We start from the raw sequence: 26,155 nt of genomic DNA on the forward strand, positions 1-26,155 counted from the left end.
GTCTTTTTGTAGCTGTTATCATAGTTCTGTAAGGTGTGGAAGGTAAAAATGGCAAGCAGGAAATTTCAGTCTGTTTTTCAAAAGAAAAAAATTACAAAAGTACTTTCTTTTGCATTTTAAGAAAGCTAAGGGATATCTGCTGCTTTTTAAAATGCCTGGAACGTTAAAACTTGGTCCTTTATTCAAGCAGTTCTTAGAAGACCTTGAAGTTTCCAAACATGATTGAGTGGTTAAGGACAAAGCTAGAAACTAAGGATGTTTTGAGTTTCAGCGTTGAAACTTGACATTACTGTATTTTTAAGTATAAAATGAACTATGAACATTGTCTGGGAAGTGGGGGGATTTTTCTTGTTTAATTTTCTTTTTACAATAATAATATATTGAAAGAAACAAAAGCCTTGCTGGATTGGTATCTTTTGAGATTTATGTACTTTGTGTCAGTGGAGGATTTTTTTTTTTATGCCTCTTAGGGAGATGGTTAAGTCTCCTATAGGTATAGTTATTTGTACTGCTTTACAAATATTTGCTGCCTTTGTGGACATAATAGTTGTAACAAGGGCCATTTTGGGTTGCTGATTGATTTCACTTCTCGGTTTGACCCATTGTATTTTCTTTCCTTCAACAGAAGACATGAATGAGCCTTCACAACCTCTTATTTAGTAGCTTAACTAGCTGGTTTAAAAAATGCTGGCCCATGCATTGCTTGCACATAAAAGCCTTACAAATGATAAAGAATAGTTTTTTACTATGGTCAAGGAACAGAGAGCTGAAAAATGCATCTTATTATTATGGCCTCCAAAAATCCAGGTAATCCCAAAGTTATGACATTATGCCACAGTTCTTAGACTGCACTTAATTAATTGAAGTAAAGATCATAACAAAAAATTTAATTGAAAGGAAAAAGAGGAGAAACTTGTAGCTTGATGAAGGCGTAAGTTATTACCTTACAAATTTGAATGGTGGACTTACCATACCATTCAAAATATTGTGCTGCCATGTAGACAATAGCTTTTAAAATAAGAAAATCAGTTGCTCATTCAAGTGATTCTAGACATAAGTTGAATTTTTTGTATCTTTTAAATTTCTTAAAGATTGTATTTAATTGAAAGAAATTTTCTTGCATTCATGTTATTTAATATTCATTGCATTTTAATAGATACAAAATATTTGTTTGTGTCATTAAATAACATACCTCATCACCAAAGTATGAAAAATTAAGTGTTACTGAATAGGAGGCTATAAATCAGGCCTCCTAGAACTTCTACAGAAAAGGAAAAATAGCTGTTTTAAGCTTGCTGTGTAAATGCAGATCATTTCCGTCGTCATAATAGATTATTTCATTTATGACTTACTGCTTTGTCCTAAAGTGCACCTTGTGAAGGATGTCCTCAGCCCAGCCTCACCACACACAACCACTTGCTACAAGTTTTGGGGAAGGATTAGAATTCTAAAGAGGCTGCTGGCTGAGAGCAAAGTGGTGCTTTACATATGATATTAGCCCAGACCTTCCTAACGCATTACGCGTTCCTTTCTGAGACAAGTCTCCTTAATGCCATCTTTATCTGCTACACGATGCATGAAATCTACTTTCTGTTTTAGAACTGCGGCTGACCCCCGACCCCATGAGTGGCGCCACAATGTGACCTTTCTATTGTCATCAGCTTTCATTCTCCTGAAAATTCTATGAATTTTTATTACAAGTTTTTTTAAACCAAGCTGAGGCTTCAACAAATTACTTGACACAGATGAGATGAAGTTGTTGAAGTAGTGTTAGATAAGTTTTACAGCCAGCATGTGTGCTGCTGAACAGTACAAAGCCAGTGTCCTACAATGTCATACACCAGTAACTGCTGAGCCTACTATTGGATAAATACATCATTTTATGGAACATTGATTGTTCTATAAACCCAATGGAGTATTATGCTCTATGATCAAACCATTTAGATTGTGTGTAGAGCACAGAAAATGCCATATTCAGGATGGTACTAAAAGTGCCATTTGTGTATTTTATGGATGTCATTACGGGGGAAACTTCTCTCTGTAGGCCCTGTTTACTGCAAAATTTTTTAGTCTGTAATGACATTTTTCATTCACAACGTATGCCTTCAAGAGAGGGGGCCCTTGTTTTATTTGTTTCATTCGAGTTTACTGCACAAATCCTGTACATTTTAATTAAATGTAAGCTTAACAAAAGAATAAGGTATTTATTCTGTGGGGAACAAATGATGACAGTAACAAAAGAATAAAACAGACACACAAAAGGAAGTCAGGTATTGAGTAAGAGAGAGGGGGAAAAAGGTACTAAGCCCTATTTGTAGTTTCCCAGAAGCACATTAAACATCAAAGCATTTCTTTTAGCCCTATTTCAGGAGTCTGTGGTCTCAGAGAATTAAAATAACCTGCAAATATGGATTTAATGTCTAAAATTTCCTGACATTTTCAAATAAAAAACTAACAGTCACTCAGGACTCCAACTGATAAATAATGGCTCTGCTGAAATGACAGACTTCTTGGAAAGAAACCAATTCTGTGATCATTGCACCCCTAGATATGAAACACCTCCTTACAAATTGTCTGAATATGAGCTCTCATATCATTATATTTTGTCATTTTAATGCCTGTTTGTGTATCTTTTTAATTTGCCATGACATGCAATCAGCAACAAGTCCACTTTTCCTAATATTAATGTGGGCTTGTATTCCAGCTTATGTTTGCCGTGTCAGCCAACACTTACCCCTTCTCTTTACCCACTTTTAAGAGGGAGTGAGAAGCAGGCTGAATTTACTGGGACAACATGATTGTTGCTACATACAGTCCAATAATGTGACATGTTCCTTAAATACATAAAAATTCCTGCAAATGTTGTGTTGGATAGCAGAGCTTCATTATAAAAATGGCGGCTAAGCCTCAAAATATGTTGTTTTCTAAATATCTGCCCAACTTGGCTTTACACTGTTAAAACAAAAGAAAACCAGTAAAATCTGCAATTCATATTTACCATGAAAAATGACTAAAATTGAAGTCGATGTTCCCAGTAAATTCTTGGTCATAGTCCAGTTAAAATTTAAAGTTACAGTAGATTCACATTAGTTTAAATGACACTTGAACTTCTACACAGCTCAACATTAATTCATTATAGTTGAAATGGAAGAATCTTCAGTGGGTGAATCTTTTACAATCTGATTGAGGCTGTTACATTTTATAGGAGCCATTTTTCAAAGCAGTACTGACAGCACTCGAAGTTATTAAATTGCTGAATCAAAAGATGGACCTGCAATCGCATTTATGAACTGTGATGGAATAGCTGGGGTTGCACTGAGCTGAGGTTAAGATGTTGGTGTAGTTAAGCTTCATCACACCCCTTAGTGACAGCAGTATTTACCCATGTAGTTTACTTTAATGGTCGGGAAGTGGCTTAACTCACCTCTGGATTCAAATAGATTAAGTAAGCAGTCAGAATGGCATAATTATCAGTGCTGCGAGGGATTCACCGGATAGCTCTTCACCCAGGAGACTTCCCATTCAATTGCACAGTAAAGACTGGAGTTGCATAGATTTGCAGGCACAGCATTTATTTGAGGAGGTGAAAACAGGATGAATTCCCTTTTTCTTTCCCTTCCCCAGACCAGAGTTTCTCCTCAACACAGGGATGCTGTGTCCTGTACATAAATTACCATGATCTTAGGGGAAAGATGTCATGATTTTACTGTGTGTGTGTGAAAATTATGATCGTAGAGTTATTTTGATTTTGAAATCCAGTGGAAAATGCATGATTTGTAGAGTTATTTTGATTTTGTGCCACATCACTGCCAGACTCCTCTTTTATCATGTCAACAAAGCAAGATTCCTGAGAGAATTAATTACTTCTACTCTATTATAAAATGTGGAGGAGCTAAGACAATTGTCATTTTATGTTGATTTCCCTTTCCTATTTTTCTGCTCTTTGGGGGGTCTTGTGAATGTCAGTGCCTACAGAGAGCACAGGAAAAGTGGGGATAAGAACCAATCAGTCCACAGTAAACTTCCTTCTTGCTTATACCTGACAAAATGTACTTCAATTGCATGTGTCAGATTTATCATACAGCATCACCTGGAAACACTCTAATAGTTTAAATTGTTAATTTTCTTTTCCAAAGATAACCTGCCTTGAAAACCAAGATGAAGAAAGTTGTATAACATCAGTTTAGACTTGTGAAGGTGATTTGCAACCTTTCAGCTTGACAAAATTACTTATGTGCTTCACAGTACAGTTCTCCACTAGAAGAGTGATAATAGAAGAAAGGATGGTTGGATGGATGGATAGATAGATAGATGATAGATAGATAGATTAGATAGATAGATGCCAATATAAGAGCTCAGTATTCTAAGCATTGATGTTACTTTGGAATATTAGCTTGATATGTGCCTTAGCGTATCAAGTTGCTAGAGGCTGCAAGGTGCCAACTACTCAGTCTTGGAGTAACACAGCTTCTAAATGAGAACTTACCTTTGAGCAAATTAGTCTGTTTTTTAGAGCCCATTTATTCCTTGATGTGATCAGGGCCTGACAGCTCTATGCTTTGGGTGAAAGCAGTTAGACCAGCTTTAGTATAATTTTCTTAGTCTCTTGATATCAACAGAGTACAGCGTTCACTAGAAGTGGCTTGGACAGTACAGTTCTAGACTGAAATTTGATGGTAAAAGTCAGGTTTTTTTCCTTGTCTGTTTTATCCTAAGCAAGCAATAGCATAGCTATTTGTGTTAGTGATAAGATGCTACACCTGTTATTCCAGAGATGTGATTTCAGTTTTGTGTAGGTGAATTTGAACTGGAGCATGGGTGTGGGTAGTCTGAGCATCATGGACTTAGTCAGCCTTCCCAAGGCCTGTCTGGCATTAGACTCTCACCTCATTCCCAGTGTCCAGGACCCACTTTTTTCTCTGTGTGCATTGGTTGTGGCCCAAAGCTTACTTCCCAGTACATGCAGTAGCTCCATGGATGCTTCCAAGTGGCACTGTCATGGGAAGACAGTGAGTGCTAGAGCTGTCCTTCCAAGGAAATCCACTAAGCTGGTGGTCACAGCTCTCAGTTACGTCTTCCCAAAAACACGTAAGGCCATGTTTTGAGAATGGTGGGCTTGACTTTGTGCAGCTGTGGGCACCATTTGCCTTCCTGAAGCTTGTTAGCGATGAGAACTGAGAAGGAAACCTTCAATGACACAAAACCAGACCAAGTGGCAGAGCAAGCAGTTGGAATATGGAGGTTACATGTATTATAATTTGTTAATTGATTTCATGTAGAAATAATTAGGAAGCGTAATCGAGGTTTCTCTGGATAATATTATATAGAATATCCTGCTTAGGGAAAGAAAGCTACTGGGTCTTTTCTCCAGGTAACTAGGCTAGTGACTGAGTTAGTCAGGGGTGCTGGAGATGATTCTCGGTAGGAAATGAAGGAGAAAACAATGACATCAAAATGACAGCATGGCAATTACCTCACCAACAAAAGCAGGGTATTGAGATGATCAGCCACAGCTTTTCAAACCCAGATATGTTTAATGTAATATACGATCCGAAAATTCATTACTGAAGTACTGAAATATCACCAATAGGACCTTCTGTAAAAGATGTGTTAATGGCTTTTAACTGCATACTGTATTTACTTGGGCTTTTTTATATAGGATATTTTAAAAAACACATTTAAATTGTTAATAAGCTGAAGAATGGTTAAACTCAGCAATTATTTCATCCTGTAAATATTTTATTTGGAAAACATGCAAGTTGGCTTTGTTCATTTGCTCATTTTACCTGTGTTTTCTACCAGTGAAATCTGAAAATCGTCAAGGAATTTTTTTCCATTCGAGCTACAATTTGTTAAAGTAATGAACTGATATTTGCCATGATACCATGTTAACAGCGTATTTTATCTTGTAGGCATTGTGTCCAAGTCCTATGAGTGCCGACTTAAGGGGCAAGGAGCAACTTTTGTGGAAACTGCAAGTCCTTTTACCGCAGCAGCACTGGGAGAGGTTTCTCCAGTTAAGGAGAAGGTCTTTCGGGGCAGTAGAAGACAGCCACAGTCACCTGAGGAAGTTCAGCAATTTATTATTATTCAAGGATATGACAGTGACTTTGCCATTGATGCCTCTGTGGAAGAAACAGCAGTGGCTACCCTTCAGACATTAGCAATGGCTGGTCAGATGGCCAGGGTGGTCCATATCACAGAGGATGGACAAGTCATAGCTACAAACCAAAACGGCTCCCACGTGAGTAGTGTGGTTCCAGGGCAGATACTTACCGAGCAGTTAGCAGATGGTGCAACACAGGTGGTAGTGGTGGAAGGAACAGGAGCTGATATGGAGGAGGCCGTTCAAATAGATGCGGTTCCTGACTCCAGTAGCACTGTACTGCAGCAGATAATGCAACAAGAAGTTTTAGATGCTTCTGAAGCTACAGTCAATCCTCCAGAATCCTCCTCAGCATTAGATGCCCTGCTTTGTGCTGTAACAGAGCTGGGTGAAACAGAAAACAAATCTGGACTCCTTGACAGAAGCAGGTCTAGTCACAAAGATTTCTTGCAAATGCCAAACCCTGAGATGCCCAGCGTTCCCAGTGATGCAGCGGGACAAGAAATACAAATGTTCCACAAAGTTCAGGAGACTCAGGAAGATACCAAACCTATGGAAGTAGTGACACGGGTCATGCACCCATCGGCTATAATTGCATCTCAGGAGAGAGCTCAGGCTGCCTTCAAGAATATGGTCCAAGGAGTATTACAGTTTGCTGTGTGTGATACAGCTGCAGCCGACCAGCTGATGAAAGAAGGTGTCACTCAGGTCATCGTAAATGAGGAAGGGACTGTGCATATGGTAGCTGGAGAAGGCTCTCAGATAATTATGCAGGAAGCTGGTAGCCACACACTCAGTGTCCAAAGTGAACACATGGATTTAGTTGAGTCGGATGGGCAAATATCACAGATTATTGTCAGTGAAGAATTAGCTCAAGCCATGTCTCAGGGCTCTGATGGTGACTTCTCTGAAGGTGCAACCCACTACATCGTCACAGAATTGCCACCAGACATGCAGGATGAGCCTGGTGTGTACTCACATGCTGTGATAGAGACAGCTGAGTCTCAAGACATTTTGCAGGCTGGTACTGCTCTAAAAGCAGAAGCTGTAACCCCTGATGGAGCAAGAGAACAGTTGGCAAGCATGGTCATTTATACAGAGGGTGGCTCACAGGTAATTCAAGGCCAGAGAGATTATAACAAAGTACAGGAAGCATGAAGAGCTTCACCTCATAGGCTGGATTCAGGGCAAAGCTGGATATTACCAGAATCATGGAGGCACTGTATTCCTGGAATGTTTTCTGTAAAGCCTTCTCAGTAGAATGTCCTCCTAGCCAGGTAACAAATACGCACTCTTCAGGAAGTGAAGATCAGCTAATAGGAGGAGTTCACTGAAAAGGATAGTACAATTTTGTTACAATAGCTCTAAGAATTATTATATGGGATTATTATAAAACAAGCATATTAGAATAAAAGGATAACAGGATAATAGGCCCCCGTCCCAAAGTAGGAATTGTTCTGTTCACTGTTTTCTTTGTTGATTTTTTTTTTAATGTTGTTTTATCTCAGGGTAATTCCCTGCCTTCTGTCATTTTTGTGTAACATAATCACAGGAGTAAAATAATTGCACTTATATGTACATTTTGTGAACAGATAAATATGCAAAAAATACAAACCCCAAAATAACAAGGTGAACAGGTAAGCTTACATAAAGTAATCAGTGCCCTTCTTCATTTTAAAGAAAAGCAGGTGACATTTTGTTTTCTAAAATCTTACTTTAATACACCCTTGGCTAAAAATATGTTGTCAAAATAAGGACTTTTTGCATCTAAAATGAAACTTTTCATAGTAGTTTACTCTTTCATGGTATCACATAAGACTTTCCCTAAAGAAGAGCTCAAAAAAGCTGCACATCAGAAAATCCTTGGTTATACATATTTGGGAAGAAGAACTCGATGCCTGTAACTTCCACTTAATTTTAGATGAGAGTCCTACATAAGAAATGTGCATTTTTTGAAAAAAATATTGTCACTGTCAGTGTTTTGCTTTTCTTATAAATAGTGCTTCATATAAATATCATTTTGCAGTTCATTTGGTGAGCTACTTCTGAAATGTTATGGGGATTTTTAGAGAAAATTCTGACATTGACATTAACAAGTAGGGGGGGGAAAGGTGACCTTGTATTTCTTGCTTTGTCCAGAATGTCAGTTATTTACTTGTGGATATACTGCAATTGTTCAGTTCAAGTTCGTGTTGAAAAGATTTGTTTCATGATAAAACTGGTTTTGTTTCTTTAGAAAAATTGTAAAATATAAACTGGCAAGGTTTGGGGATTATTTGTTTTGTCTTTCAAATAAAATGTTAGCATTAAAATGAAGCATCATGATTTTTAATATGAAACAATAAACAGAACTGGCATTCAGCAGGAGCAAACAAACGCTATCTGTTGTGTCTGTGTATTTTCTCTTTTCTCTTTTCTCTCCTCTAGCTCACTAGATAGATAAAGATAAAAGAATCTAATTTCTGAAGTGTGCCTCATGCATGCTTAATATAATTGTATAAGTGTTTAGGGTATAAGCCATGCTGACTCTAGAGATAACTGGGTTTCTTATCATGTTTAATATCTTAAAATTATCAACTATAAGAAAGTTGGGGTGAGGTAAAACAGTAGTTCCTTCCTGAAGCAACTGTTTAAAAATGTATTTTCTAATAGGGCTGCTGAGAAAAGGTGCCTCATTCTGGGGCTATAAGATCCTTCTGTCTTTTTATCTCTTAGTATTATTATTATTTTTTAAATTTTATTATTTTCCAAGAATTGAGGCTGTGTCTTTGTCAAACCCCCAAAAAAGTAAATTTCAAGTTAGACATCAAGATTCATAATTAGCCGAGTTTGACTTGCTCATCTTTCTTAAAAGTGACAGGCTGTTCACTTACTCTTAAATACTGTCTTCAGCAAACAGTGACAGGATCAACTCCCGTTTGTTATCAGGAAAAAGGTGACCTTTACAAAATGATGGCCCTCTGCAAGACTCTCACAGATGTTCAAAAAACTGAATGTTTTTCAGTGGAAATATTTCTTCTTGATCATTTCTCCTGTTAACTGTAGCCCTGTGGTCTTGCAGCTTGGATGCTAATTCTTCGCTGTGCTTAGTCCTGTATGGCTAACCTTTCTGCTGCAGTACAGGATGTTGACACTGACATGCTGCAGTTTACCATTTGTGATTTATTTAGGATAAATATGTCTCAGGTGGCATTTAATCCTTCATAAAACCAGTGTAGCCTGCAGTGTCAAACCAGCAATCACATTGTATGCACAATGAAAAGAGCAGACCTTTGCATAAAAAAAAACCCCAGTGGTAGGTGTTCCTGTTCTTGGGAGCATTGGAAAGGATTCACTAACCTACCCTGTGCTGTAATTACCTGGGAGCTCAGGTTAACGATACTTCTCTCTGAGTGCAGCCTGATCAGGAGAGCTAATATTTTCCTAGGCTTTTTTTTCCCCTTCTTTTTAATGTGCACTTTAAAGTTAACTTATTAGCGCCCTACAAATGTAACATTAGAAATCAAGGCTGACATTCTTTCCTGTACTGTCAGCCTGCTTAAGGACTCCACGCACTGTCTCAACCCCATACTAAAACTCTCTCTGCCATACACCAAAAGTTGAGGCTATGGCAGATCTCTTCTAGGGCCTAGGAATTGCATCACTGGCATTTGTCTCCCTCCCATGCCAGAGCTCCTGGCATTGTCCCATATCATAAACTGGGAGAAGATGAGCTGGGTTGCTCTATGGGTCTTCCCAGTGTTCCTCTGCCCTCTGCCCTGGAGAGCAGGGAAGATTAGGAAGCTGGGGGGGAGGCACTCAGAATAGAGCAGCATCTGAAAAGGACATGACTCCCCCCAGGGCCATGTGGTGCTGGTGTGGCCGGCAGCAGGCTCTGAGGCTGCAGGAGCCCTTTGGCACAGGTAGCGTCCACTGTCAGAGCATCGTAGAACCTGTGTGGTGTGGATTTAAGAAGCCTATGCAGGCCAGGCAGCCAGTCTGTCCTAAAAGTGTGTTTGCTCTTTGGTTTGAGCACCTTCAGTTGCCTGCGTCCCAGAGAATTCAAGGGCTATGCTGTAGTGGAAGAGATTGTTGAGGGTACAGTATTCCCATGTCAGTTGCCTTCTGGTGTTCTGACTGCCAGAGCCACTGGCTTCATTTTCTCTTTGTTATCCATTCTGAATAAGCATTAATAAAGTTGGATCATGCTGTGATGATGCCAAACAGGTAAAGTGTTTAAGAAGCATTGAACTAGTATGCAGGGGGAAAATAAGTAATAATGTAAAAAAACAAAACAAAAAGACCCCCACCAAGAGTGAACAAAAAAGCCCTAAGTGAAAACAAAGAGGAAGAGGAGATATTTCTGGCAAGCAGTCTCACCCCCCCTATTTCTTAAGAATCAGATATACACCTCCAGAGGCAGTGTCTCCTGGCCCCGGAATACAGGCTCCATCTTTGGGGAGAAATGGGAGATAACAGATAGCTGGAAACTATATTTAGAGAAATATTTCCTATAACAAAAACAAAATGAAAAGAACCCAAAACCCAACATAACCCAAAGTGCCCACAGCTACATACCATTCTGCCTGACTACCAGTTGCCCTTTGCTAAGGAAGTGAGATGAGCCAGAGCCAGGGAGTTGATGTGCTAAGGTATGCACTTGTGGATTGTGCATAGTGCTGCAAGCACTGCTGTCATTTATAAATGCTGCTTTAATACCAGAAATGTTAGCTGTGTGTTCTGGAAGAAATACGTTTGTGATCTTAGTGGGCAGTGGATTCAGCTTGTGTAATCGCTGTAGGAACCTCTGTGCGTCAAAAGTTCTTGTGCCTCGGGCTGGCCCTGAGCTGAACCTGTGCTTAAAATGCAGTTGAACCCCTTTCAGAAAATCATGGGGATAGACCTACTGGCAGAGCAGTACAAGGAGCTGATGTTGTGGTTGGCACAGGCCTCACAAAGCAACTTCTGGGGCTTTTCTCCAACTTTCCCTGCTCAGGAGGCTTCCTAAGTGCAAAACCTGTAAACAGAATAAAAAAGAGAGAAGAGTGAAGACAAAACCACTCCTGAAATTTGAAACTAAGTAAATTCAAGTGAGAAAAAAAAGTCATTCTTTTGGCAAAACAAAGAAGAGCTGTGACTTTTCACTTATTTTACTGAGCAACAATAACCCATAATTTGAGATAGCATACGGATCGCTCAAACAGGCTACCCCTGTTCCATCTTGTTGAAGAATACAATTCGTTTTCTACTCCTCTAGGGTGATATCATTTTATATGAAGAAAAAAGTTAGCTCAGATGGCAGTTATATGTTTCGGAAGCACCTTCTAATCAGGGATTGGTGATTCATTATTAGCTTCAGCAGGCGATCCATCTGACATGTAAGGGGAAAAAATTAGCAGCTGTCACTGCATGATGAGTTAATTTCCTGATAGGCCTGACACTGAAAAGCCATTTGGAGACATGGAGATGGCTGATGAGAAAACCTGGTGCTGGTTTATAATTGGAGAGAAAGAAAGGGCAGAGAGACAGAGGGAGTTGGGGGAGGGACTGAGGCTAATCTACAAGTGGGGATGGATGTTTGTATATTTGATAAATATGCTGCTTCACAATAACCCGCATTACTGCGCATACACACCTTGGTGGGTAAGTAACAAGGACTGGGGTCTTTCATTTTCCTTCTGCTGCGTGTCATTATTTCTAGTCATTTGTAATTAGTACTTCAGACAGTTTTACACTTATTCCAGCCCGGGTGAATGGTGTACAAGCACGCGATTGGGTTATCTTGCGGTGACATTGAAACCTGACATTTTAGTGGGAAGGGGAGAGAATGACGCTATTCCTTTAATGGTTCTCACTGCAATTTTCTTAATTGCAGCTTGAGATTTCAGTCAATCATACAAAAATAAACTTATCTGAAACAAATATTGTTAAAACTTCCAAAAGCACAATTGCAAATGGTGAAAGAGTATTCAAAGAAGTCTCTTGGAGAGCATGGGGGAATATGCTCTTCAAAATATATAAACACATGCGTCTCTGTTTATACTTTTTAAGAATGGTAAATAAAACTATGGAGAAAATAGGCATGCAAGACCAAATGCTGTGGAATCTGCTTTTTCTGTGTAATTGCAACACAGGGTCCTTTATATGTAATAAATAAAGCTAATAGAAAGCCCTTGGCCAGAGACTAACTGATTTCTTCAGCGTGTTAGGTGCTGCTTTAAAGGGACATTTGTTTTCAGCTATTTAAGTAAGGTATTTAATATGCTCAGCAAAGGGAGCCAGGTTTTTCTTCTAACTGGAAAAAAAATATTTCAAACTTTTATTTTTCAAAATAGTAGACTTAATGGGATTTTCAGCATCATCAGAAGTTAATTTCTGGTTGGGAAAAGCACAAGCCAGTAGCATCCACCAACTCCATTTGTACAAAACTAATTTTGGCTTTTTCTATTATGATGTTCTTAAATGATGGTCAAGGATTTGGGAGCAGTGGTGGAGTGGGGAAGATCCACAGTACACAAGTAGATCCAGCACGTATCATGCAATAGAAATTGATGTGTGTGTATACGCAAACTAGGATTATGTTCTGCAATGTAACAGGACACCTGAACTTGTTTAAAACACATTCCTGTCTTCTGGCAGCAACACATTTATCAAGGCTACTTGGAACGACCAGTTATACTGCGTAGTCCTGCCCTGGAGGTCAGCATTAACTGAGTGCCATTGGGTTCTGGGAATTTCTGATGAGTAAGAATAGCAATCCCCTGGGCAGCAATAGCTTAATTCTGGGGTGGCTTTTCTTCCATACTCCCCAAACCTCTGATCACTCTTACTGCTTGGAATCCTCGTTGCTTACTGCAGCTTTTCCATGCCTTGATTCAGTTTCTTGGAGGTCCTACACACAGACTCACACTGCCAGTGTGTCTTGTTTTGGAGTGATCCACCTGGTTATTCAGGGTGATTAGTTAGTTGCCTCTGCTGGATTGCATCCCTTGATATGTAAGTAGCCATGAGCTTCAGGATCCACACAATGGTCAATAGACAGACTTTGAAAGTAATCTGGCTCCTTGAGAAGGAAGGCTTGTTGGATAAGTTGAGCATCACAAGGGAACATCTGGTCAGACAAAGGAGAAGAAAAGATTGAGCAAATGCAAGGGTAGGAGGCAGAATTCTTAGGCTAGTAGGAACTGAGCTTGATAAGGAGCTTCTGAAAGTAGAAATGGAACTGAATTACCAGTAACTGAAAGCCATGACTGCTCACATGTAACAAAGCTGTATACACACGAGTTGCAAGACAAGAAGTAGACAAAATGGGAAAGCAAAACCCAGTGCCTTTCCGGCTCAGACCCGGAACCCAAATCCAGCTCTCTTCCCCTCTCTGTTCTCTCCTCCACCAATGCCCAGGGCAGAGACAGGTGATTTGGTGGCCTCATTCAACTGACCCTGTGGTGCCATGTGTAACACAACATCTGTTTTGGAGATCTGGCCATAGCAAGTGCTGTAGGTGCTCCAGGTTGGAAGCTGGCTTCTAACACCTCTGAATTCCTGCAAGGGAAGACACCAACAGAGGAGACACATCTCATCTAGATAGAATGGAGGGTCACCAGGGGAAGAAAAGGACTCATTTCTGTTGCAAATAAGGTATTTACTGGCAGATGTCTTACTCTGAGAGAGCTTCAGGACTTTCCCCCAAATCCTGCTAAGCTTCTTCAATCTGCCAACGTGTTCCTCTGTTGCTGGGGGTGTAGAACAGGTTTTTGTTTTCTGCTCAGCATATGGTGGTGATTGCTGGTGTTTGGTAGCTGTGAAATCCAGATGCCCAGCTCCAGGAGGATTTTTGCCTTGCTAGGGACATCTGGCCATCCTCTTGGCCTTGCTCTTCTCCTCATTTTTGCTTGCAGTCTGTAAGCTTTGCCTATGAATTTGCAGAGCAGATCATTCAGCTGATTTATTCTTCTGCTTTAATTCAAGGTTAAGAAGGAATCAGCAAAGGGAAGCCTGGGGTTGTGTTTGCACCTGGGGACCCAGATAGAGACAGGTAAGTCTCAAGCTCACTTCCTGCTCTTGCCAGGGCAACAGAGGGGTTGATGCTGCTGTGGCACATTGAACAGAAGGCAATAGCACTGTTGGCTGGCAGCAGCTTGGTGGGGATGGCAGGTGAAAGGAAACCTAGAGGGATGCATCCAAACACCAGGACGGCTGCCTTGCTTTGGCACAGAGGAGCTAGGTGCTGTGTGGGGTGTTTCTGCTCAGACTCCTGCCTTAAATCCATATGCGAGCTATGATGAAAAAATTCAGGGACAGCAAGTACTGCAGATATTTAGAGCAAATGGAAGCAGGAATTTCCAGGAGCATTTCTGTCTAGTAGCTGAAGAAAGCTAGTAGCACAGGAGAAACACTGAGTGACCTGGGAGAGCCTCTACATTCCCTGACCTATTATTATTATTATTATTATTATTATTTTCCTCAATGCCATGGGTGAACTTCTTGTTCCTGCAGGTAAAGAGCTGGCTCTTACAGGAACTGGCTTGCTGCATACCTGGTAATCCTGCTGATGGACCACTCTGCTATAGAAAGTGTGTGTCTTGCTGGGTTGTGATGTGATCTGTGGTAGATTGATGATGTGGACAAAAGCCTGCTGCTGAGGAGCAGGAGCCAAGTCTTAGGCAACATGCCTGTTGGAGTCAGCAAGAGAAGACAATAAACTCATTTGCTCTTGCAGTCTGTTGATATCTTGGTTTCTGACTCCAACGTTCAATAGACAAAGTGCTAATGTGGCAGAAATTCTTACCAGTCTGCTCTTCTCTGGGTGCTGGGTTTGTCCTCTTGTCCCCATTTGCTGGGCCTTCCTACTAAAGGTACACCAAAAATGGCCCTTTTCCAGTAGCGAGCTCTCAAAGCCCCTGCAAAGAAGCAGGGATCCATTTCTTCTCTCTTCTTCTAAGGTGGGTTCATGACTCAGCTCCTGATTCCTCACTGACATCTCAGCAGCACGACTGAGTCTCTCGCCCGAGCAGCCCAGCCATGGTTTGGCTGCAGTGTGGGTGGGTGACTGCACCCAGCAGTGCAGGGGATGCACTGTGCCGTGCCAAGGATGGCCTGCAGGGGCTCACTCAAAACGCAGCTTTTCGATAATTTGTCTCAGTGCTTTAGTGGGTGGCTCCATGCCTAGTTTATTGCGTGCTGTTGAAAGCCTACTCCAAAGGCAGGATGAGTCATTTTCTATGGACATTTCTTCTGGTACTTGTCACTCTGGTGTCTGAGTGCTTCCCAACCCATCATGGCTTTATCCTTTTTTAGCCCACTAAGGTATCATGAGGAAATGCTTTTCCTTTTTCACAGAAGGAGAACTACGGAGTACAGAGAAAGATCTACAACCATTTGTAGGGCCTCATTTCAGCTCACACAGGTATTAACCTTCCACAGCTCTAAAGCTTCAGTAAATGGGGAACTATCCCTGGTATGTTACCATCATAACACCTTTCTAATGAAAGGTGTTTTTGTAGTGGAAGGTGTCCTTCTAATGGAAGGTGTCCCTGTCTGTGCCAGAGGGGTTGGAACTAGATGATCTTTAAGGTCCCTTCCACCCCAAACCATGATTCTATGATTCTAATGGCATTTGGCGCCTCTTGCTGTTAGAATGTTCAGTGTACCCACAAACCAGATACTAGGAGCTGATGTGGGCACTGGGCAGAAAGGAGCATTTCTTTCTGTAGCATTGCTGTGCTACATCTCTTCTCTGGCTCCTGACTGTTCCTGTTAGCTTTGGAGGTTCCTGCTTCATGTACCTAATAGCAAATTTCCATTTCTGTATATGAAGCCTGGAGCTTACATGGCTATTATACATACAGGCAACGATACTACATAGGGTTTTCTCTACTGGGCATATAGGAGCTGGTACAAAGGGAAGAGCCAGGCTTTGAGTGCTCTTACAAGGAGATTCTTAACTGACCTGCCAGTTGTGGTTGCTCCCCTAACGCACACACCCAGCCATGCAGTAGAGTGTTTCCCCATCAGGCAAGTGGCAGCTCACAGGGACCTTTCTGCCTGCACTTCCAGGGGGATGAGCAGAGCTCCTTGCAGTAATAGCTGGTGATGGGGAGTCATCTGCTTGTGTGGTGCGCTCGGTGTTAATTCAAAGTGAAACACCCAGTTCCAGACGCTGTTCCAGACGCAAATGTGTGCACACTGGGAGGCACATGTGGGAGATCTGGTTTCTTCATCCAAGCAGCTTTCTAAGAAAGCCCTTTTGATAATCAGTCTGAAAGATTGCTGAAGTGAAAATTAAACTACTTTAAATGCTGTTATGGAAACATACCCATAACAAGCAAGAGCTGGATTTCTGTAGTTGCCACCCAATAAATAGATGAGGCTCAGCTCTGATGTCAGACCAGCTTTACCTTGTGCATGTCCTCCGATGTCTGGTTTTCCAGTTATGAACTGCAGTAATTGCGATCAATCAGGCTTTATGCTCGCTACCCACAGGCTGTTTATTAATGAATCTGCATCCCATCTTCATTTTTTCACAATCTCATCAAATCTTTTCCAGATCCTGTTTACATCAAATTTTGTCTGCAGCACACTTTTATAATGTCATCCGATTTGGAATTCCTGATTCTGCACTAGTTTCTCAGACCAGGTCCGTGATATACCAAATAACAACACGTTCCTGAAATAAAAGAAAAACGAAAACATGAGAGCTTTCAACAAAGTGCAAAGAAAAGCCATTGATTTATAAGTGATACCATCCTTCCAGGCTGAGAACAGGCTGTGGACAGACAATTTTTTCAAAATATTTTCTGTATGTGTATGTATATTTAAAGGCTGGAATTGCCTTGCTGTGGATGCTTTAAAAAACATCAGGTACTTTTCTCCTTAGCAGTGTACATTTTCTTTTTGGGCACATGGGTTTTATGAATATTTGGCTTGACTTGCTAAAGACATCAATTTGACGTGATGCAATGTGTTATAAATGTCTCAGATCAAATGCAGAATAGAGAGAAAAAGCTTTAGAATAGAAGTTTATTAAAAACACATACAGTCTATTCTAAACGAAAAAAATAAAAACAAGAAAAAAACAACGAATGTTCCCCTGTTGCATCAATGCCAGAACATTATGTTTGCAAATAAGAATTTAGCACTACAAAGACAATGCCCTAGATTAACTAAGATCCCATTTCACAAAACCCTATGGCAATAGTCTGCAACATCAGTCACAGGAGAAGATATAACACAGATGCATTTGTGCCCTCATGCAGCTGAACTGAAACAAAACAAAGAGTGAATTAGGCTGAATATCTTACTGTGTGCAACGTATTGTACAACAAGGCACCTTTGGGAATGTGTCACAGGGTTTGGTAAATTGAAAACAAAATAAACAGATCTATGGGAATAAATAACATCATATTAGATGTCTGCTGCATGTAGACTACATTAGCTTGCAGTCACAATCCGGCTTCGGTTTTCCCACTAGTTTTCAATGCCTGTGTAAAGCAGATGATATGAAACCCTTGCAAAGAAAGGGGGGTAGGGGCAGAGGGAGACACGTTGCGCCCTCCGCTCGTTTGCCTGCACATGCACACATGTGCACACACACACTCACACCCTCCCTCCTTCTCTTCAGTTTGATGCAGTTTCAGACAGATGAGAGAGATCAGTGTGTCCCTTGCTGCTTTGCATACATTAAGTCAATTTTGACATTTCTGGACCAGCGCCCTGAGTGAAGGCATTTTCCCCTACGTGATGGTCTCCCCTCACTCTCTGGGTAAGGTGAGAACGTTTACAATCCAGTTCACCTTCAGCCTGATGTGTTCAGTTGCCATGGTCAACATCACTCCATGACCTGCGAAAAGCACCAGTGGCTGCAGGGGTTTTACGTGTCCAGGAGGAGGGACAAGAGATGCACGGGGCACCTGATCCTGATGCAGCCACAACACACATGACTTCAGAGGCAGCTGCGGAGGCCCAGGTGAGACAGGTACTTTGCTGAGTCCCATCTCTAATTACAGCCAAATTTAGTTGATGTATTGAAAATGTTTTTCTGTTGCTCAGCCTTGTGGGGTCAAGGTCTGCTTCAAAGTACGTGGGTGAAATCCCACTGATTTCAACGAGGTTGCTTGCATGAACTGAACTTAAAAGTTCAGGCCATATTTATCTCAGCAAAAGTTCAAGCTAATTCATTTTCTCTCCTTTTCTCTCACTCTCTCTCCTTCTGTTTTGCTTAGCTTATAGCTCAGTAGAAGGAGCACATATCTCAGAGATAGCTTTTTAAATATAAAATTCTCTTTATAACCCCAGGGCAATATGTCATTCTGCGATTACAAAAAATGTACTCTTCCCAAAGAAATCCTTCTGAAGCAAACATTGGTTTTATCCTGTCTGAGATCTAAGCACCAGCCTTTGAATTCATGTATATCAGAAATAGGCGTAGATCCACAACAGAGCAAAATGGTGGCCTCCAAATTGTCATTATTCCAGTCAAAAGCCTATTTCTTCCCTTTAAGAAGCAGTCATGGGCCTTGAGATGAAATCCAAAAAATAAAAAGGGATGCAGAGAGAAAATTATATTTTAATAACTTGTTAATCTGAACACTCGTAGGAGATGAAGAAGTTTGATGAAGAAGTTGGAAGAAATTTTAACGTTCAGGTAATTGATATTCTTGACTCTGTTAACTAAATTCCTTTTGGCTTAGGGGACAGATCAGATCTGTCTTCACTCTCCACAGACGTGAGCCCAGTTCCTGGGGACCTGGGGATGCCTCGTGTGGCTCTGCTGGGCTCTGGCCAGTTAATCTCCTTATTATTTTTATTTTCTTCCATGTCCACTTGTAAGAGGATATTGGAAAGCTGCTGTTTTTCAGGTTTGCCTAGGGTTGTGCTGTCTACAGGCATTCAAGGCAGCTGGTTTTTTTTATCTAACTTTTGAAATATATTACTCACAAGGAACAACATAAGAGAGGATCCCTTTTGGCCAACCTTGAAGATACTCGCTCTCTTGTTTGTACACATCTGAAGTTCCCTCCACTCCGCTCAAAAACTGGAGGGCCTGTATCTGACCTTATCTGCAGATCAATATGTTCCCCTTTGGGTTCCTGAGAGCATTCAAGCATTTTTAATTTGATTTCTCTATTCACACAGACACAATGAGATGAGAGAAGGATGAGGCTGACAGCTCCCATAATCAGCACTCATCTCCTTTTCCAATGTGTCAAAATTGCATTTCCATAATTCCTTCCATTAGTATTTTACCTGTAGTCTCCAAAGGCTCATGCTGGGCTGGTGAACGAGAACCAGATTCTGGAATTAAGCTACAGCCACGAGTGCTGCTGCTGAAGCCATCGTGCTGGTACAGAGGCTTCCAGACAGCTTTGCACTCAAGTGCTCTGTAGGGCGAGGGTTCAGCACGCTATGCTGTCACCTCAGCCTTTAGACAAACACCAGAGAGAGATGGCTAGAGGGGATGGAGCACAGGGATCCCTCAGGCAGGAGGAGGAGGAGGAGGAGGAGGAGGAAAGCCCAGCTCTGCCCATTTCTGTTTTACATGTAGCCTACTGCCAATTATAACTTTCCATACCCCTGATTCTGCGCCCTGCATTTTCTCTGTGCTGTGACCACATTTATGGCAGCAGCCTGCTACTGTGATTCATAGAATAGATACGGTATTACACAGGACTTGGCCTATGTGTTTGTGCTTAACCCCTTGATGAACTCTGGTTTAGATACTGGGAAGAAGGTAGGAGCTCCTGCTGTAATGATCAGAGGCCTCCCCCAGGGAATGTAGGGACTGCTTGTCCATCTCTCCTCTTTTCTTCTGGGTCTCCCCATCCAAAGGTTGTGAACTCATCCTGACGTAGCTTGCTCAAGACAGCACTAGTCACATCAGGAGTGTTGTGATGACCCCATGACCTGAAGAGCAGCAGGGAGACTGCAGGGAGTGGTAGCAACAGAGACAATGCCAGCTGCCAGGATGCAGGAGCTACCTGCCTTGAGCTGGAGGCTGGGAGGAGCCTTCCCACAACCACTACCAGTCCCCCCAGACTCGTGGGTGAGGCTTCAATTGGATCATGAATGCTCTATGCCTGAGTGAACTAGTCCTTGGCAAGCTACTTGCTCAGTAGTGCATTAAGTGTACAGGGCTGGTCGCAACACACCAGCTGCTCGCTTCACTGCACCTTTTTCAGGACAGAGCTATCACACTTGGCTTTTCTCCTTTCTCCAGCTAAGAAGGGTTTGAGGTCTCCAGCAAAAACTGTGGGGCTGAGAGTGAGATGAGAGCCAGTAAGGGGAACTGGGGAGTTTGTAGTTTAACTTCGTGGCGGCAGAAGTGTGGGAGGGCAGAAGAGAAGGCTGGCCAAGGGGAAACCTACATCCGGAGAGGGAATAATGCCTACCATTTATGTGGACAATAGAGCTCAAAAACACTGTTGCACATATGCAGATATCAGGTATGCAGGCTTGTACTCTTTCCTGCCCAGGTCAATGGGAGGCTGCTTCCTTAGCATGCCTGTGACAAGGAAGTGCAAATAAATCCCATGCGTTTTTGCCTGCTTGGTGACTGCGGCACAGCCGGAGGGGTTTCTGGAGACCATCTCTGCAAACTTCATCAGCAGTGCCCTCAGGGCTGTCCTGTTGGACAGCGTGACAGAGATGTGGTCACTGGCAGAGCACTGTGAGCCTTGGCTCCTCGCCGAGGGTCCTGACGTGCCACTGAGATGTGTCACTCTGTGAAGCAGCAGCACACACATGGCTGCGCAGCACGAGCCTCTCCACAGCCAGTCTGCTCCTTTATACCAACCTTAGCGAGGATGGTGTAATGTGAATGTACTTGTGATCTGAAAGACATATTTTAAAAGCCTCCTGACATCAGAAATTAAATTTCTCGTCTTTTGTCCCCAGGGACACTAATGCTGACTGTGAGCGTAAAAGAAACCTGGATGGCTGCGTGCTGTCCCCATCTCAAGATGAAAGCCCTAAAGCACTACCTGCAGGGAGTCAGGAGGTGATGGTTTCAGAAGCACTTACAAGACTTAGGAGCCTAAATACTATTTATTTAAAGTGACATTTGTCACTTAAGAGCAAAAATCCTACTGAATCTTTCTAAACTAATTGAGGCCACGTCTGAAGTACCTAACTCAGATCACAAGGTCAAACCACCCTGGCCATCAGTCACCCTAAATTTAAACAGATGATTGAAAATGTAGTTACCTGCAGGAGGGACATTATTTGGGATTTCATACAAGCATTTGCATGTGGGCAGGAGAATCTGCTCTCAAATTTCAATACCAGTGCCAAAGAATATATTCTTTCCCAATCCATGTGAAAGGTAAATATTCATAAAACTTCTGTGTGCAAAGGTAGCAGAGAGAATTCAAATGTGTCTGGGTGGAAACTCTTTTATTTTCTTCAAGTACAAATAAAGCACCCCCCATCCCCTAGCTCCCTCTAGCTCTCATTTTAAATCTCTTTTTAATGTCTCGCTTTTTACTGCTAATCATTTTTCTCCTTTGCTAATGATGCTAACCTTAGAGCCTGCTGCAAACTGACTTGTTTCATGTCAGCCTCTCTCTATTGCCCACTTTTGTTAAGCCACAAAGCAGGTTTCAGTCTATTCAACATCAGCTATTTCTCTGGCTTCAATATTACCGTTGCCTGTTTCAAAGGCATCTCCAAGCCCACAGTATTTCTGCACAGATACCTCTATTATTGGCTGTCATCAGGATATGCTGGGCTTTTCTCCTGCCTCTCTCACCCCCTTGCTTCCTTCCTATGTATGTGGCAAAGTCTCTCTCTGCTCTAATAGCTCTCCTGAGAGCAGGGTGAAGCAGGTCTTTACAGAGGCCTGTTAATTTTAAAGGACAAGCTTTATATATTAACACCCCTGTGGCAGTCTGCTTCCCGCGCAGTGGACTGTATCCACACCATTTACCCAGAATTAAAGCACACGAGGACCAAACCCACTCCCCACTGGGAGCCACTGGATAATACCAGCCCTGATTCCCGCCTGCCTCCAGCTGCAGCATGCACCCCAGGTGTCCCTAAGTGGGCCAAAGCCATGGAGCAGTGCAGATAGGGAGCAGGGGGACACTGACTATCCAGCCAGTGCCGACCCACGAGGTGTGGGCAGCATGGGAAGCTGATGGAGGAAAATTACCTGTTTAACAGAGGCTGTGTTACAGCCATACTTTCCTTCTGAAATCAATTTTCTCCCAGGTGCTGGATTCTTCGACGAATTATAATGGAGTTGTAATTACAAGGGTGACAACATCTGGACTTGCTAGGTGACTGAGACCTTTTCAATGGCTTGGAGCAAGTAGGAGAAAGGATGTTTTTTTCTGCTGATAAAAGATTGTGAAACAGCAACTATTTAGCATAAATTATATCTTCTGGCTTGCTGATCACCTTTCAGTTCAAAAGACACAGTTCTTACCCCAGTGCTCCTCTATTGGGATGCAGTGCTGGCACGTGGCTCCTGCTACCCCCATCAAGCTGAGCACATCCCTCAGAGAGGCTGACTCCTTAAGCTGAAATCAAACACTTGAGACTTGCAATGCAGGTTTTATCTCTTTCTCTTTGAGACATCTGTCCTCTCCATCATCCCCCCCAAACCCATGCTCACCTCCTCAACAGAGTGAGGAAAAAAATTAAGAAGGAGGAAGGAAAGGAAAAAGTCTGGTTAGTGCAAGGGGAGAATTTGCGGTTATTGCTAATGTTAGTATTTCCCCTTGGTTGTTTTTTTTCCCCTCTGTGTCCCTGGCATACAGGTAAAATAACAAAATAAATCCCAGAAAGGGCTTTCTGCCAGGCTGCGTTTGGAACTTTGCTTAAGTGGCCTTAAGTAAGATAATAAGCAAGGAGTGTGAAAAGAAGAGACTCTGTCTTTTCACATTAGCAGTAGCCCTGTTCAAGTGGCAGTATCTATGAAAATGCTGTTCAGCCTTTAATGAGACTACAGTGTGTTAGTGTACCAGTCTAATTAATCCCATATTTTCACACAGCATAATTACTGAGCCTGGGCTGAATTATTTGGCTACTGAAGGTGGAGCAGTGCCTGCCTGCACTGTCCTCTGTCTCTGCTCCTCACAATTTATTATGCTATACAGCAAGACACTATTGAAACCTCCTAGTATAGAACTATCTGTCATCTCTACATTATCAGTAAAATACACCACCTTCCATACTGTGCTACAAGGGCTTTAGCAAATTGCTATTTTTATGGGATATGATAAAGGAAATGCTACCTTATGTTCAAATTTTTAACTGTCTCGTGTACAGAATATACAGTTGTGCTTCATTCACTCAATTTCAGTGAGGCCTCATTTGCATTGCTACAGCCAGGATGGGTGTCACCCTGCTACTTTGCTCCCATTTGGTCTCCCTTCTTTCTTTTCTTCCTCTTTTTACTTTTATTTTTATTTATATTTTCTTTTTTCTTTTCTTTTTTCTTTTCTTTCCTTCTTTCTCTTCTTCCTCTTCTTCTTCTTTCTTTCTCTTTCTCTTTCTCTTTCTCTTTCTCTTTCTCTTTCTCTTTCTCTTTCTCTTTCTCTTTCTCTTTCTCTTTCTCTTTCTCTTTCTCTTTCTCTTTCTCTTTCTCTTTCTCTTTCTCTTTCTCTTTCTCTTTCTTTCTCTTTCTTTCCATTCCTTAGCAAGACCTACATTTCCAGAATCTCCATCTTTCCTGGCATTAAGATTTTTCATCTCTTAAAGTCCTTTCTCTCCTACCCCTCCTAGTTTCTATTATTCCTTGAAACATATTATTTTGCACATTATTATTCACCTCTGATATATGAGCTTGCCATTTTGGAACTGGTAGAGTCCCCCACCCCCTTCCTTCCCATAGGAGTTCAGAGAGATTTGTGGTTTAAACATTTACTCACTTGCTAGTGTTTTTGTGACTGGTTTAATAGTATCTTTTTAATGGAAGGCCAAACACTACATTAACTATATGGAACTGTTTTAGAACTTTTCTTTTCAGCAAAAAAAAAGAGAGTTGTACCCTGTAAATTTTAAAACCAGCTTTAACAGTACATAAGACTATTTTGTTATTGTGTATGGTTTCCATACATGTGTTGTGAGATATATGGATGTGCATATACCCCAGCAAAGTGAGATCTCAAAATAAAGAAAACCACATGCTTAATAGCGCAAGCGGGAAAATTACTTCTCCAAGTTTTTAACCAAATAGCAGCCCCGAGACTTGAGTCCTCTTCTATGCAATATGAAATCTAACCTATTCAAGGAGCAGTAAAGTGAATTTCATTACACCTTTGCTGATACAGTGATTGAGTATTGGATCTGACACTCTAAAGCTCTTCCATATGTGCACATGGGAACACAAACAGCTTGCACTGACCCCCAGATTAGTGATGCCACGCAGGGTCTTTTATCAATCATCTTGGGGCAGCTGAAAGTAGCCCAAGCTCAAGGGTTAAGCAAGGTTAAATGTTAGCAAAGTTCGGCTTGTAGCCTTCACGAGGCTTGCCAGGCAAGCCATGGGGCAGCACAGCTGCTCCAGGGGCTCACCTTTGGAGGCTGTTTTGTTGGCATGTTTGCTGCTGCCTGGACTATCCTGATAGAAATTTCTGGAGGATTCAAGGTGCTCTTAACAGGGCTGTGAAGGGAAAGTTAGAAGTGAATAAGTAAGGAATGTCTCTGTGAGAGCAGCAGGGTGTTGATAAAGGCTGGTGTGCCTGCACTGCCTTTGTTGGTGCCTGGAGAGTTGCCTGTGCTGAGGACAAGGGCTATGACAACATCCATGTATCCATACAAGTCCTGGCTGGGTGATGTGTGGAGATACAGACCACTACATGCTGCAGCCACAATTCACTCTCAAGCCACTTGATTCAAAAATGAGGACTAAGTTCTTCAGGAGACTAGCATTAGGGTGGTTCTGGTGCCAGAAATTTGGAAGGGGGTTATGCACATTAAACCTGAGAGGCCTTATGGGTGTCTCATTTTTCAGAAATGAAACAGTTGAATTACTTGAAGGTGTCTCAGACTGTCAGCCCTTCCATATGGTTCCCAAAACCAGCAGTTAATTTTTAAAATCATGTCTGTACATGATCTGTAACTTATCAGTTTTTCTGTGTAAATACACCTGAAGTTGCTTCCCTGTCCTTCCACCCCTGGCTTTTGCAGTAAGGTTGCTTCCCCATCATTCTTCATATCTGTCAGGATGTCCTGTCCTGTGAGCTATCTTTTCAGAGCTCTCCTCATTTCCACTTTCCTTCTCGCTTCTATCTTTTCCTTGCTGCTACTTGGGCTCCTTAGGCTGAGCCTTAAATCCTCTTCCACCACCCACAGCGCTTCTTTTGCCCTCTTGGAGCTTGTGCACCCAGCCACACCCTAAACCTGGCCTGCTACAATCGTTTTTGCAGCTTCTTAAAAAAGCACTGTGAGCTAGTCCTGATTTGTTGTATGTTGGTAAACATCTTTAAAACAGTAGCACAGACCTGCATTTGGTTGCAGAGGTGCTCAGTCATGTCTCACAGGGAAGGCCTCTCAGAATGTGACATTTCAAAACCGTGAGGTGGCACCTCAGGGTCAATGCTGGTTGCTAAAGCCAACCATGCTAGGTCATTAAACTGTTCTGCTGAGGTCTAGTTTGGGCTGGAAGCTGAGTCAGCAATGGGAAATACATTCTTCTGCAGTTCCACTGAGTCCAGTGCCAGGGTTGCAGGATGTGCATTTTGCGGGGACTGTTTCTAGTGGCCGCACCACTGCTGCCAGTCCTGTGTGCTCTCAAAGAGCAGTTTTGCTCAAGGTGGGTCACCTCATTGCCTTTTTTTTTTTCCTTTCTGTAATGTTTCCTTCTTCTGCTTCCAGTCTTGCCCCACTCAAGAGGCTGATTGGAAAGCACTGGACAAAAGCACAGACACCGGCATTTACAGCCATGGAGCTCACACAAAATCAAGCAGCAGAGGTTGCTTAGGCAGGAGATGTAAAAACCAATCCACTGATGCTTAAGCCCATATTCACCTGATTAGAGTACCCAGGTTAACTACTGGTAGCAGTGTCACCTGGGTAATGGGACAGCAACCAGCACCTGTGCCGAGGCTGCCAGTGAAGATCCGTGTC

At 42.0% G+C, this 26,155-nt stretch overlaps 1 protein-coding gene across 1 annotated transcript in view; it reads left to right on the forward strand.

Annotated features, from left to right (window-relative positions):
* Positions 1-8,482, forward strand: part of ZNF407 (zinc finger protein 407) — a 335,031-nt gene extending 326,549 nt beyond the window's left edge. The window contains 1 exon segment of the mRNA XM_064658176.1: positions 5,913-8,482. Coding sequence (XP_064514246.1) covers positions 5,913-7,264 — 1,352 coding nt within the window. The 3' untranslated portion in view covers positions 7,265-8,482.
* The last annotated feature ends 17,673 nt before the right edge of the window (positions 8,483-26,155 follow it).

The sequence above is a fragment of the Pseudopipra pipra genome, chromosome 1 (assembly GCF_036250125.1).
Source record: "Pseudopipra pipra isolate bDixPip1 chromosome 1, bDixPip1.hap1, whole genome shotgun sequence".
NCBI classification, from domain to species: Eukaryota; Metazoa; Chordata; class Aves; order Passeriformes; family Pipridae; genus Pseudopipra; species Pseudopipra pipra.